Below are 15,713 nucleotides of genomic sequence, written 5' to 3'. Positions count from 1 at the left end.
GCAGTAGTATTTACACAGCCATCGGTTTTGCTAGCGATAGCCGTGAGCGGTGTTGCTGCTTGGCGATCGTCCCATGTCAACTTCATTCCATACGTAGACGTACGTGTACGTGCATAGACGTACATGTATATACGTACAGTACTGATCATGGTTGTGCAGGTGGCCAGTGCCGGCAATACCTGCCATTAAATGGCGAGCTGCAAGCGGCTTAGAGGGTACTAGAAAAGATGAGATACTGTGTTTTTATTTGATTGGCGCTGAACACCGGAACATGTTGGAAATCTCTAACACTGCGGTTGTGTTTCAGTCGTTTCTTATGTTTTCATACTTCCGTTCATTCGGCTCAGTCACCGGCACAACTTTCCACAGAGCCTCTTAGCCTGTCTCCTTGAATCACACGATTCCAGCTGCCGGCACTACTACAACAGTATTGACGCATCCATGGACAACTTACCTGTACGAAACAGTACACGACAGTTTAATTACATAGACAAATGCTGCATAGGTCAAGTATTTGTATAGGCGTTGTTGTCTTTCTATTGGTTGCCCGTTTCTCATAGGGCTTTGGGGCAGTGCCCAAAGCATACATTAGAATAGGGTTTTGCGAAATATCTCCACAGAAAAACGAACATTCAACAGTAATCAGATAGATAGCATTATCGTAATAGCTGCACCGTTGTGTACTGTGCAACGGCCGATTCTATAGGTTCCTGTTTCAAGATTTGCAGGACGTATCCTGCTGTCGTCGCCATAAACGGATCGGTTTGCTGTTGATGTTGATGCAAATGTCGATATTTACGTGCCACTAAACCAAGGCTGAGGGGGGAATAGGACGTGGCGTGAACGGTGGATAGTGCTTCTCCGAATAATTATGGCAATACTCACAAAAATCGTTTGATATCAACAGGCGACATCTGATGAAAACAAACGTTCTTCGTAGCATATTGAAAGGATTGGCATTTATCTGTTTTCCCACGGCAACGATAGGCAAATTATTGGTAGGGAATTTCAGTGCTTGTGATTGTTATGCAGTTAAGAGGTTCCGCGTCTATGACAACGAAACATTGTTGACAGCGGGCGAAAGGGAACGCTCGTTTCCTGACTTTCTAGTTGAATACGAGGATATTTCCAGTGATTTGACACGAGTGCGATACGAATTGTATAATAGTTTGTTGATGACAGTTGGTAGATACGGAAAAGCAGTATAAAGGTCATGTACTCTAGTGGTCATCAAGTGTTGCACCGCTGTTAAGCCCTGATGAGCGAATCAGGAATACAGGCGGAATTGGAACGTTCCTTTCTCCATTCATGTGCTCTTTTGTGGGGAAACATGACGTGATCAACTGGAGTCCTTATTGTGAAGTCATTCGCAAAATGACTGTCCCTACTTCAACTTGCTACAAACTTGGAAAGACCCTCACGAAAATCTGCGTTGGCAGAACGCTGGTCCGCTCCTCAGAAATAAAAAAAAAAAAAAAAAAAACGTTTGCAATTTTATTACAGACGGTCTGTCAATAAGCGTACACTGCTAGCACCGGCTGGTAATTCTCACCAGAATTTTTCATTTTTTGTCCACACTCTTATATACCTACCCGCTCTTACCATAGGCGGATAGGTTGACGAATACCAGAAATATATCTGTGAATAATAGTGGTGTGGTAAATTGTAAGTGGTTCCCGATAGCATACAGACCACCGCAGCGACTGTTTTCATCTTCTTCTATACGTACCAATTCGCTCTTTAGTTCTGCGTGGTTCTGTTAACAATCGTTGCATGCCGTCGTCCCCGTGTCGGTCCCTTATTCGAGCAAATTTATCAGGATAGCTCATCTGGACTGCTCATCCTCACGATAACATTACAGCCATAGTTTCATTCTATCGTTTTGTCAGTAGCTGCTGGCTAGAACATGAATGACACTTGTTTGTGAGTGAACTTAATGGTACTTGGTATTGTGGCCGACCAGTAAGCATGTATCTAAAGGTTTAGCCGGATCCCAACTGGGGCTCATTGCCCCCTTGTCGGCGGGTCACATTAATCAAGCAGTGAGAAACCTAGAGAGACAAAGATCATGTGTTCCAACTTTTCCATCGATCGCAATCATTTTGTTATGGCTGTTGGGCCTGTGCCGCCAGAGACGTTAGGCGATAGCTGCAACAGCAGGTGATATCTCAAGTCACTGTCGTTTGGAATAAAAGCGTCTACACAAATGTGTGCGTGCGACACCGAAGGCGGGAAGGTTGGATTGATGGGGTATTGCCATCGTCAGACAACGGCCGGCCATTGATAACGATTACGACAATGATGACGACGACGACGACGACGACGGTGACGACGATGGTGACGACGGCAACCCGATACGCGTAGCATTCGGCAGTAAACACCGCGCTGTGCGCCTGCTATAGAAGCGGTAACGGAGTGTCGTTGTTGTTTCTGTTATCGCTGTCACTATTGCTGTTGCGGCTGACGGGGTTCGCTTTGACGTTATGGAAACCGGGTAGCTATAGGAGGACACGTGCACAGACGGCGGGCGACGGTATGCATCTACTGATGTACTGTGTTAGTGATTTCTTCTACTTTTATTTTGTCATTTGTTCCTGAACCATAAGTTGTTCTCGACGTCCAAGATGAGGATTTTAGAGGGACGAGAAGAGCGAATGAAAGCTGCAAAGTCAACCTCTAGCATGGTTAATTATCACATTCTGCTTATGCTTTTACCGGATTTGCTGTCATTAGCGCTAACAGCAACTGGCCTTTCCGAATTTAAAATGCTTCAGGTTTCGTCGTACATTATTCATTTAGTAAATCTGCCGAAAGATACGGAACTTTCTAAGGATTTCAATGTAGAAAAATGTTAGGCTCATTTTTTTTCTCAACTTTAGTAAGATGGTTCTGTCGAAGACTGAACGTTTTAGAGCTAAACGGCGGTGTATTTGGTTGTGATTTCGCACAAAATCCACTCAAAAGTTCTACTATTTACGCCTATTTATTATGTCCTTCTCGTTTTTTGTTTTTTTTTTTTTGTTAACGTTCGGATGTATCATGAACGTGCAAAATCTAACTTCGCGTTCTTCGTAATTTATTGCTTGATGGAGGCAATGACAAACGATTTCAGTATTTTGTCTGATTTTTCGTTTTACGCCTACTTCTATTCTGTTCCAATGTGTGTACTATCTGTCAACATACTTGTTGTCCATTCTAATTCAGTTGCGTGAAATACAGTGCATATATATATATATGTATGTATATATATATATATATATATAGAGTACATGCCGATACGACCCCAATTTCAAACAAATACATATATATATATTTGCAGTACAAAAATTTATTTGTTACCAAGCAGATGAGGGCTGGAAAATTTTTGGGAAATATGCTCACTATTCGATATGTTAATTAGACTGTCTTATTTCCGCGTATCATTTCGAGGGAAAAAATCGTAACATTTTCATTTACTGTAGCTAAATCTCAATGGTACACCCGTATAGAGTCCTTCTATTGATTAAAATACGTCCATGTGAAACTTGATTGAAAAGTCAACCCCAAACGCATCTGAGGGCTCGATCTCAATGGATTGTTCGAGATGAAAATGTTTTTATTGGCTATTAGTCTACGACTAGCTGGATCCCCTTTGTCGAATCGCGCCGGAAGAATCTCGTGAAGACTGCTAAGATAACTCAGGTGTCCTCAGCAAGTGTACCGCAACATATCGCTAAAGGAAAACTTCACTACAAAGATTGTAATATGAATGAAAACAAATGTCCCTGTTGAATCCTCCCAGATGTACCGCTTGTTCGTATGAAATTAATGGCCACTAACGACGATAGAATATTGTCAGGGGGCATGCAGTGGGGCTAAAAGTTTACTAAATTGATCTCCAGGCAGATTGCGATGACAGTTGTTTTACATAATCCTTGAAAAAAGTGTAGTACATTTTGACACACTTTTAATAAATTATTATAAAGATATAATATTACACGTTCAGACTGATTGGCTTTTATATGGTTTTGCTTGTTATTGATTTGCAGGACATGTCCGGGCGCAGAGAGTGTGGCGGTGGCGGCGGCGGCGGCGGCGGAGTCGGAGTATCGCTCGAGACCCAGCTTGAATCGCTTTCGTTGACGTCCTCGACGTGGAACACGGCGCCGTCGACGCCATTGCACCCCGGTAGCGGTCACACAGGCCACCATGGCGTAGCTCCGTTAGCAGTACCCAACGCCCTACCCAGTAGCCATCCAAATGCTAGTGGCAATCAGCAGGACTCACTCGGTGATCCCGGCCTTGGCGTCAAAATGGCCGAATACGTGCTCGGTGAGTGGGTAGCCAATAGCAACGGCAGTCAGATATCTACTACTGCAGCTATGCCTTCTAATACTGCTACTAGCCATGATAGTGAACTCAGCAACAGTAGCGGTAGCAGCAGCGGCGGCGGCGGCATCAGCAGGAGCAATAGTCTCAATAGCAGTGGCTGTTCTCCAAGCAGCAGCGGCTGCTCGACTGCAGTTCCATCAGAGCAGGGCGTCGTCGTCCACCTGGAGAGTCACAACAATGCCCATATAGGCCATCCGCATTCTCTGACTAACAGCGCGCATCACCATCACCACCACCATTATAATCACCAGCAGCAACAGCTCTTTCATCACCATAGTAGTAACCACCATCATGATTTCGTCACGATGAACAATAGCGGCGGTGGCGCCAGCAGCAGCAGCGACCTTTCCCCAACACATCCACCCCAGCCACCTTCTTCCTACCACCACCATCAGCAACAACAACAACAACAACAACACCAGCAGCTGCATCACCATGGTGTTGTTGCTGCTGCTGCTGCTGCTGCTGCTGCTGTTGTAGCTACTTCGCATCGCCCTTCACATCCACACCATCAAGCATCAGCAATAGACAATAATTCATCCTCACCCTCATCATGTACATCCCCATCAATTTCCTCTGTAGCGTCCCCCTCCACACCCCTCTCACTTAGCGGCAGTGGGAGTGCCTTAGTTCAGCTTGCTTCGACCCCGGGCGGCAGTAAGGACTATTATCGTAAGTGCATGACAACGCATATAGTAATAACAACAATTATAATGATCATATTAATAGTAATGGTAACGTGTTTAAGTTGAAAGTTAACGGTTTTCAGTGGCTGATAGATAAAAACAAGTTAATGTTTCATATAATCATCGCCAACATGACAACAATAATATTACTAATAAATTGAGCGGGTGTCTTTTACATGTTAATGTGTGAGTATCGACAGGAACAAGTGGGTGTAGTCCTAATAGCGTACCTTGAAAAAAGATTAAACAACGAATTTTTATACTGAGACGTTTTAGCTCTCGATAAAATATGCTTTGTCGCTAGTGTACCAGTCCGGCCGCCATCGTTACTCCCACTAACAAGACCGTTTACCCTGCCATTCCCATGCTTGTTTTTATTGCCGTGCTTCGTCTTGAAGGAACCGCGTTCTGCACTTAGTAGTGCAGATATCTATAACGGTAAATGGGCCAGCGTTAATAATTAACCCAAACCTTAAGTTTTATTCAGTCTAACCTGTTGGACGCCGCTTGTTGCTCGCTGATTCTCGTCCTCCCTGATTCTCCGGTATCACTTGTCCTGTTACCTATCTCAAGTAATTTACTTTAACGCCCAATATCCTATTTGTGAATCCATCCGCCATCCTATATTATGTTTCTCTATAAATAAATATAGTAGTTATTTCGCAGTCTGTTACCATTAGCTGTTGTAGTGATTACCGCGACCCACCGTAGAGGCTGTGTCGAGGCAATGAGCTCATCCTATTGCTCTTCTATGAAATCCTCTTTGACCTTTAATGGCCTTAGTGTGCAAATTCACTGGTTGAGATCTTCTCAGGATTGATGTTTCAATCCACGATTTGTTTACATGCGACGATCAGCTGATAAGCTATATTCAACCATATCGCCGATGCGTAGATGTGATACAGATCGGCAGCATGTCTCTAAAGGTCAAGCTGATAACAGATAGAGGCGATGGTGCGGTCATTGCGCAAGCAGCTGAATGGTTTTCTAACCTCAATTCTTGTGTGATAGAGGCTAACAAGTTTACGAAACAGGCATCTGTACTCATCTAGAAACGACGATATTAAGCGTTACCCTCATAAGGCCCACTAAGAATGAGGAAAATTAAGAATTTGTGTTTGGCGTTCTGTAAGTTCATCGACTCGGCTAATAATGCTTGCTTCCAATCTACTCTTAGGAGTAACTTTGAACAAAAGTCACCTTCTTTTTAAATTAATTTTTTCAATTTCAATAACTCGTTAGTTGAACAGTCATCGTCATAGATACAACATCTCTGCACGCAACCGTACACAAAGATATTCGATCTTAATTTTTCGTCATATTTGACGTTCGTTGGGGGAGATTATGGCTATATTCGACCCTGACATTTTTATTCCTGGTAAGTTAGGAACAATTCGATCTTCGGAAACTTAGATTTCCTTGTCGTGTGTTTTTTGCTTGTCTACAACTGATTAGGTTGTTGCGTTGTCAATCGAACCCATTATTATAGTGACATTTTCGCTAATTTTATGCATAATTTTAATGGATTCATTTATAATAGAGCAGGTTACAGACCGTACTTTTGTGTATGCGGTGGTGCTTTCTAGTGCCAAAAATATTGTTCTAATGTGAAAATGTCATCTGACTTTGGCAGTTAACGACTTCTCTTGGTTTTCAAACTCAGAAAGAACTTCAGTAAAACGTTTACAATTTAGTGAGGTCGAAGGTGATCTAAATTATCGATGCTTAACATCTGCCTATGATATAATATATTGACAATGGCAAGCGTTTCTACAATGTCCTATTGTGATTACTTCGTCTATTAGTCCACTAGCCTATTTATGGCCATGTAAAGCGGCACTGTCTATATCCCTATGTAGAATAGTGCCCGGTTTGCCGAACACACACGTTCTGAAATCAACAGGCGAAGAGCGACCCGTATGCTGAATAGGGCAACAACTAAAATTAGACCTTTGTCCCGTTTAGCGGCTGGTGCGTTACAAGCGATTGCTGAACGGGAGCAACCCATAACGCGATTCAGTTAAGAGGATCGCATAGAGGATGGAACCATGAGCTGTGTCGTCTGAATGTCTAACCGTGTCACTTATCTTGCCATTAAAACCGAGCATTCATCTCTGTCCGCCACTATGATTAGGGCTTGGAGAATGACTGAGCGGTTCTAAAAATCGTAAAATACTTCTTTGACCCTGCTAAAGAACTGTGGGATAGCTGTTGAATTTATATAAGAAAAAAAGTAACATAAAAATAAAAATATAGCTTGAGGGGCTGATAGCACTGTGCAGGAAGTCAACCATCAAATACAGTATCTCTAACCACTGGACGTCAATTGAGCTGTTTTGTGCTTGTAAAAAAGGAGACGTTAGATTCAGAATGGACGTTTCCTAGTGTATCTACCTCGGATATCGTCCTAAAAGAGAAAATTGACTCTATCATATGTAGATATTTTTGTAGATACGCAGATTATAGGAGGATATATATGTACGACTGTTTTTTTCCGTTTATAAGTGTTATAAAGGTCCCTCTTGTGTCATACAGTGCACCATTCTTTTAGCGTTTTCTTTTAGCCGCGTATGAACCAAAAGCCAATGGTTGTTGCTAAACTATTTGCAGATATACCGCATTCTTTATATTCAGAACTCTACTACTAAGAAAGTTGCAGGTTGATGTTTTCCCGAGTTCATAGGCATGCCTTTGTTTATTACTAGACGTTTACGTATTCAGCAGTGTAGAATCTGTAATTAACTCTCCTACAATCTAAGATCAACCTATGCAATAACAAGCGGATGGAACCATTAAAAAATCACTTGATTTTACACAATTACACGTAGTCCGTTTTTATAGAAAGCTATAATGGAATGATCGATCATTCAACGATACCTTGGTGGAGACTTGCTATTTATGTCTGCGTATAGGACAGCGGAGGACTACCTACTACATATCCATAATATATAGATATTTTTATGATCAGTATTAATTACCATAGAGCTAATGGCCAATTTTTTAAACAGGCCAAACGCAGCGATTCGCCATGTAGTGTTTGGAATGCCTAGATATTAAGTTATTTAAAGTCTCGTACCTAAACGGTTAAGCTTTACTTCAAAGAAGTCTTGCTGGATTTATCTCCAACGAATATATGAAACGGGACGGTAGCAATATGCCATAGAAAGCATTTGCCAACGCTGGAATTTGAACTAGCGATACTTGCATGTTTATGATTATCATGGTAACGCACTAAGACAGATGCACAATAGCTACCCAGATAATGTGAGGTTGCCTCCTTGTTTCGAATTCATAAATGAACAAATCTTCAATGATGTGAGGTAGTGACAGAGGTCGTCGCATAAAACTATTGAGGTATAACTGCTCTTATGATCCTTGCTCTCCTTGAATAGACATGTTACTGTGTTTTCCTACGTTGGTGTTTACCCTTTACTCATTTAATATTTCTAACACAGTGCTTATTGCCGGCCTATTCGGCAATGGTGTTTTTCTTTCGACTACCGTTCTGTCGTTGTCTTTTCGTCATTCTTCCACTTTACAGGCACACCTCCCAAGGATTGTCCATTGAGCTTACAGACGGATGAGTTCTCCCTGGCGTCTGCAATCCAGCAGGCCGCCAATCAGTGTGCAGTCGCTAATGGCCAGACGTCACAGCACAGTAATTACCTGTACGGTGAGGGCCATCCGAATGGGCGGCAAGGAACCGCAACCCCCGTAGGTGGACAGAGTATGACTCATACACCACAAGGACCACCCGGACCACCTGGACCGCCTGGAGGTGCTGGCCAACAAGGCACTGGTCCTATGCAGAATGCGTATATCGCCAACATTCTAAGTAACTACTTCGCGACGATGACACCACCCCCACCTCACCCACATGGCCCCCCGCATCATGCTAATGGTAAGCGATAACTTTTTTTTAGCATTTCGTCGGAGCGCGCTTATTATACTGCGTTACATGTTTTTATTGCACGCCCTTAAAGCGATACAATTAGATACAGTAATAACCACGCTCACTGCGAGCAATGCCTCAACTCTCTTTAATTATTTATCTTTATTATTATTATTATTATTATTATTGTATCTTTAATAATTAACTTTACCACCAATAAGTAACGAACCGTAATCAAACAACAATTTATACATGTAATACGCAGAAAACAAACATTAAAGATGTCATAAAAAGCTCTGCATGTGATCGAACCGTTATTGGTAGAAAAATGGCCGACTCAATCAACGACCGAAGGCAATTGCGTAATCGCCTCTGTTCTTACGGGACACAGAGAGAAACGTAGGTTCAGTTAGCAGTCTGTCTGTTTCTTTGAGAAGCAGACAGATAGTAGTATCGCGAACTCCGACTGAAGGCAATGCCTAGCCCTGGAGGAAGACGTCACATCATTAAGGTACTTATTAGAAGAGAAAGGCAAGCAAGCAAGAAAAGGAAAACAAAGAGTATCTTTCAGTAAAACTGGATAGATTGGAGAAATTCGATGCGATTCAACGGATTCCTCAGTGGTCACAAAAGCAAGTGTCGTAGGTATTAATCTGGAGGTGTAACCTCGAGCAATAGAGCTCGAAGAATCGCCCTAGATAGGAAGGGTGACGGGCATTACTTGTAACGTGCGCTAGATGCCCGCTGTCTTCAACCGTCGATATGATTGCATGTATGATAAATTAGTATCAACTCTATATACCTAAACATCGTTGAACTAATGGTTTCGGCGGAAATACAGTTGATCTACTCCACGACGTGGTGAGCCGACGCGACAAAAAGGCTCCACTTTCGGGGTCCTGTGTTTCTTGCTGCTTCAACATGACTCTTCCAAATTTGAGCTGCTTAAAGATGGAACGTCTTCAAAACTGGTCCCTACGATATCTCTTATCTTTGGTCAACAAGCTAGTTTACGTACAGCAGATTGTCGTTAAATCCTAACGCAAAGATTATTCACGTTTCCGTAGGTTGTTCTGCTACTATTTGTATATAAAATGTTCCTTGATGTCGCGGCTGACGCTGCTGTCTGTCCCAGGTACATTGACTTATGGACCGTCCGATCATGGCGGCCAGCAGACTACGCGGCCTTATAGGTTGTTTTGTTTGGGCTAATCTCGATTAACTGAGAACAGCGGGGACCAATTTCGTCTGTTTCCATGCTGACCTCTCGGTCAGTAATAAAACTTCGCGTTTAACGCCGCAACGGTCATTTTGCACCGGTACTTGCATAGGAGCAACTGCGTACATCGGGTAATATCAAATCCAACCCAGGTATATCATATCGACGGGCGCGAAACAACGTCTGATAAATAGAATGCCCCAGCCATCAGTTAAACAGCGTTAGCTGGGAGTAAAGTTAGCTGGAGCCGAAGCGAAATGAATAGAAAAAACGTTATTATTTTAGCGTTGTAGGCAAATATGCGTGACGAAATAAGCTGGACTATTTGTGGGTTTAGGGGGTATCGGTGAAATTACGTTAATCTGCGCTAAAATATGGTATGAGCAAATGTTTCCCTTAACAAGCTTACGGCATTTCTACAGTAGAGTAGCACCACTTAATGCTAGCAATGATAATAATCAATCTCTGAATTATGGCAAAATATGGCGTATGATGATGTTTTGAAAAGTAAACATCTACGGAGCACGTGCAGTAGCCTGATAACGCAATTGTTCTGTGCTTATACGTTCGTGTAACAAAGCACATTTCAACGCTAGGTGTTATACTGCCCGTCCTATTGTATCACACCGTGTAGCTGCCTGGACGTGATTGTATAAATACGACATTAAAGACCTAACTAATATTAATTTGCACCGGTCTCTGGAGGTGTTTTCAGAAAGCTCTTTGGTGTTTAAAGTCCTGTACGTTTACACGCGCCCACCGTGTTTGCTGCGGCCTGCCCTTGTTCTAGAAGTCGCTTGTATAGTTTGCGGTGGTACCTATTTGTTAGTCCGGGTCACGTCGTTTGCTCTTAGTCCTTTATAGGCAAAATTCATCATTCCTAGAACAGCGTATTTCAGAAGTCGCTCAGGTAACGAACAGGGCACGTTTGGTCCGGTTCTTAAGCGCGTACTACTTATACGCGTAACGTAATATAAAAAGCTTTTCTTCAAACGTTTAACCAACCCGCTTATGGCATGTATGAATATTATATATGTATTACAGCTTTATTATATGCAAGGCGAAGCTTCTCAGATACACAACTATTCGTTGCCAGCTTATTTCAATTGTCAAATTTAATCGTCCTAAGGACGACGCACTTCGTTATGACCTCAGGGCGACAATAGCTCGATGTCGGATCGGTCTCGCTACTGGTGATTCTAGCTTAAGGTAGAAGAAAGCCATTGCTCTCTAAGTAGTTGAGATGAATACATTTTTCATATGGGTTTAATGCGGCTCTACGGCAATCCTGGTTACAATGCGAAACAAGTACCAGGAACCAAGCAAGTCGACCCATTCGACAAAAGCGTTTTTGGCCACTACATAGCCGGCAGCATTAAACTTCAGCTATGTCGACGCGTTGTCAGGAAATCGAATGCCCAAGACAGTTGACGTTGCCCAGGACGAACCCAAGTACTACGTCCCGTTGAAACACAGGTCATCCAGACGTCACGTGAATACAATAGTGTTGGGCGTATGTCCTTTCGCAAGTGTCTGCGTGCGTGAGCGGCAATGGTGGCTGCTCGCAGAAGGGAGTACTTGTAGATAGTGGAACTGGATGAGCTTAGATTTGCAAGGCCATCTTTCTCTCGGCCATTGGAAGGGAGGTGGCACGACAGGGTTTCCGATCTCTGCATGTGTGGGCCTTTCCGCGCGTATTAGGGTACCAAATTAGTGCGGTATAATGTTAGTCTGATCAGCACAGATCTTTGCAAAGGGGCAATGGCGACGTGTATGGAATCACGTCTGGTAAGAGCCAAAGCTCTTACCGCTTAACGTAGACACGTGTTTGTGCTAGGAACCGTATTTGGCGAAAGAGTCTGATGACGAAAATGGGTTGTGTCTTAATGCCAAATACATGGATCAGGTGAAGTTTAATACTGTAGATTGCAGATGGGGCGGCTTGTAATACTTTGCTGCTGTCATCGTGATTGAATGAGCAGTTATCGAATTCCGTCTGTCTCGGCTGAGTATTTACGCATTCAGACTGATATTTGCTTCTTGGCAGCATCTTTTGACCTCAAAATATATTTGTTACCTTGTTGTTTTTATAAACTTACGTATCAGATTAGAATGATTTCTCCGGCTACGTTTACCATTCTATTTATTATAGTATATGACAATATGGAAGGTTCAGAACGCACATATATTGTATGGTTAGTTTTTCAATCAACTTGAGTCGATGAGATCAATGCTACATGCTGCAATCTAGGCAGTCTAAGTGAAATAGTTGTACGATACGTTCTCGTTGCAGTATGCTGAGGTAATGAGAGTTTCCAATACAATATGCTCTCTGCATATCTGGCGAGTTGAACCATAATGATGGCTACTGCCGTCTCCTGGTGTATCCTTCGTGAGGGAGTTTTTCTCATGTTAGATCTCGTTAGATGTGTGAGACAAAAAGAAAATGGCTAAACACCCTTGTTGTCTGTGCTTGAAAACTAAGAATAGACAGACGATGTAGGAGGAGTTTCGTCATAGTCTATTTCTTGATCAGGCCCTTAACAAACGTTGTGAGCGCAAATTGGTAGCATTGCGGTGATTGTAAACATGGCGGGCGAGAGTAAATTGCATCTTTTGCTTATCATCGACATGTTTATCCAAAGTACAGTAGCATATCTGCATTGTCAATATACTGAAGCTAAAGGAGAAAAACTTACCATTCCGGTGTTTTCTAAATTGTACGCGTTCGAATTGTACACGCAGTCAATTTCAATAATTAGCAGCTATGGATATATGAAAAAAGAACCGAAGTCGAACCGTTCGTTTTACGGTACGGGGTGGTTATGTCTCGTACGAGCCCGACCTCAACGATGACCATTCCCGAATCGAGTCTCTAGCATCGTCTCAGGCATTATTAGGAGAGCATCGAGTATTTGGGTGTGATCGTATTTATGAACTGATTGTCTGTGATGTCTGGTCAATAATATATAGAGCATCTGTCTGTAAGTCATTTTGTCCGAGTCACTGAATCTAGGCAGAGATTTACCAAGTACAAAGAATCATCTTGTGATGGCTGCCAATGAAGCAGACTAGACGGTCGGACGTCAATGTAATTAGTGTATATGGCAGGACTTAGTAAGCGATCAGAGGCGTTGCGTTCGTTCAGGCCGCGCCGTTGTCGCCATCATCGGCGTTGTGGTTAGCATCATCTAACCTTCGCTCCTTCGCACTTGGTTCCGTCCATATGACGATGGCAGTCAACGACGTTTCAACGGAAGAGATATCATTCGGTCAGCATTAGCAGCAGCATTAGGTCAACGACGCTACGATAGGCTCAGTCCTCACAATACACTCCGGTGGGCTCGTTTTGGCAATGGACGCCCGGTCCAAGGAACGTTGGGGGCTTGGGGGCGATCTGAGAAAGAAGCAGAGAGAAAAATCTGAGCGTTTGCATCGTAGAAATGATAAACCAAGAGCCACTGCGATGGATTCATTTATGGATAGACAATTTTCGTTCTAGGTTTACGATCTTATCGCAGTTACGCTGCCTACTAGATAATTGTGTGAGAAAATTATATATATTCAGTTATTCCATTAGAATAATTCGTTAAAAGATGAAGCTGTTATATGCGCGTATGCTATAATCATATAGAAATAAGATAGTTTTGCCTTTCGTAGTGATCATTAATCGGATTTACATTTCACTATCACTACAGTGTAACCGGCGCAGGTCTTGAAGCGCGCCGATTGGCCGATCGATAGAATAGCAGGCATTGTTCTTGCACATCTTATTATCTTATCTTGGCCACCATGGTTATGTTGTAGGACGTTCTCTCTTAACCAACCAGAACTTAAGGGATGAAATGGCGAGCGGCGATGCCGGACGTAAAAATTCAAAACATAAAGAAAGAATGACAGCTAGTATTCGTGTCCTATAGGTCCAAAAATCGATAAAACCGATTTACGCCACCCTTGAATACAAGTTATAATGTATCTAATCTCAAGAACTTAAATGCAAATCTCGTTAATGTCCAGCAAATTATTCAACAGTAACGTGTGCTTCATTCGATATGCCAGCATACCGACAGTCATTGTTTGATATGTTGTCAAATACAACCATGTATTATTTCAGGCATGCACACTCCCCCGTACAGCATGTACCCCCCACCACACGGCAATTACTTGCCCCCTCCGCCCGACTCGCCGATGAGGTTTGGGTGGGCACCGCCATCTACGATGCCTCAGCAACAAAACAACTTCTATGATATGCGGTGAGTTTCTGCTTGTGTGTACGTGAAATTAGCAGTAAAGGTTTAACGAGGTGTTTCATGTTTCTCGACTATAGTGAAAGAAACATTTAAAAAAAAATGTATATATAGGTATTTTTATTAATTTACGTCTATTTAGTGATAGCTAGCATTATTTGTAGTTAGATAGATCAATCTCTTCCTTTTCCTTTTTTCCAAGTTTTTCGTAGAGCTGATGCGCTCGAAAAGTTTAGTAAAAATGTTTCGCTGACGGCGCTATAGTCACCCCGTGAAACATTCAGCAATGTGACAGCGCAATTAGAACCGCTTTTCATGAGAATTTCCAATGCTTTCTACGCTCAATATCTGTCTCTGTGCTACTTCGACTAGTTGTCTTTAGTTTCCCTCCGTTTTGACTGACAATGGGTCGTCTTTTAGGAGTCGTGGCCCAGGAATGAGCCCAGGAATGGCCGGCGCTGGCGGAATGGGTGGCGTTAGCGGGTGGCCCTCTCCCGGCAGCCGATTAACTTCACCGAAAGTGTCAGTCACCAAGAAGAAGAACGAGACAAAACTTATCAAAGAGTTCAAAAGCAACAGATATCCCGATCTCGAGCTTAGGGACCTCTGCGGACACGTCATTGAGTTCGCCCAAGACCAGCAGGGTAAGGCCCCACTGAATTGACTCACCGCACGCAGTAGCAACCCAGGACAACAAGCCATATTGAAGGTTTATCTTCCCTGAGTCTTGCAAATGCTAAAATAAAGAAACATACTGAAGACATTTTTTACTTTATATATATATATATGTATGTGTGTGTGTACGTATTGAACAAAAATCAAAGCAGTAAGCGATCGTCGTTTGATGGACTGCCTAAGCACTATAAAGAAATATATTCTAAGTTCGGTACGTTCGTCGATTGGTAGGGTCTAGATTCATTCAACACAAACTGGAGTCAGCTACTCCGACGGAAAAGCAGATGATCTTCAACGAGATCTTCACTTGGGTGTATTCGTTAATGACGCATGAGTTCGGCAATTATGTCGTACAGAAACTGTTCGATTTTGGCTCGGAAGAACAGAAGCTGGCCCTGGCTGGAAAGATGACTGGGCATATTGTTAATCTGACGATGCACATTTACGGTTGCCGGGTGATGCAGAAGGCTCTCGTTTCACTGCCGCCCGAAATTCGCAAGAAGCTCATCGATGAACTCCGAGGCCATGTGGTACATTGCGCTAATGACGAAAATGGCAACCACGTCATGCAGAAGTGCTTCGAGACGATTGAGCCAGGGTAAGTCACGGACGATATAAGAAAT

At 42.9% G+C, this 15,713-nt stretch overlaps 1 protein-coding gene across 16 annotated transcripts in view; it reads left to right on the top strand.

The window, feature by feature from the left end:
* LOC111243330 (uncharacterized) overlaps positions 1-15,713 on the top strand; it is a 67,011-nt gene that overhangs the window by 39,287 nt on the left and 12,011 nt on the right. For 13 of the 16 annotated variants that reach the window (XM_086991868.1, XM_086991869.1, XM_086991892.1 and 10 more), the window contains 5 exons: positions 4,029-5,043; positions 8,599-8,958; positions 14,283-14,421; positions 14,836-15,059; positions 15,322-15,688. In XM_086991868.1, the coding sequence (XP_086847994.1) occupies positions 4,029-5,043; positions 8,599-8,958; positions 14,283-14,421; positions 14,836-15,059; positions 15,322-15,688 (2,105 nt within the window). Of the gene's footprint in view, positions 1-426; positions 457-4,028; positions 5,044-8,598; positions 8,959-14,282; positions 14,422-14,835; positions 15,060-15,321; positions 15,689-15,713 lie in introns of those variants that run through there. The other 3 variants (XM_086991899.1, XM_086991871.1, XM_022788701.2) reach the window with 3 other exon arrangements.

Source organism: Varroa destructor, unplaced genomic scaffold (genome assembly GCF_002443255.2).
Source record: "Varroa destructor unplaced genomic scaffold, Vdes_3.0 BEIS01000001.1, whole genome shotgun sequence".
NCBI classification, from domain to species: domain Eukaryota; kingdom Metazoa; phylum Arthropoda; class Arachnida; order Mesostigmata; family Varroidae; genus Varroa; species Varroa destructor.
Note: the sequence above shows the minus strand (reverse complement) of the source record. Positions and strands in the feature narration are given on the sequence as shown.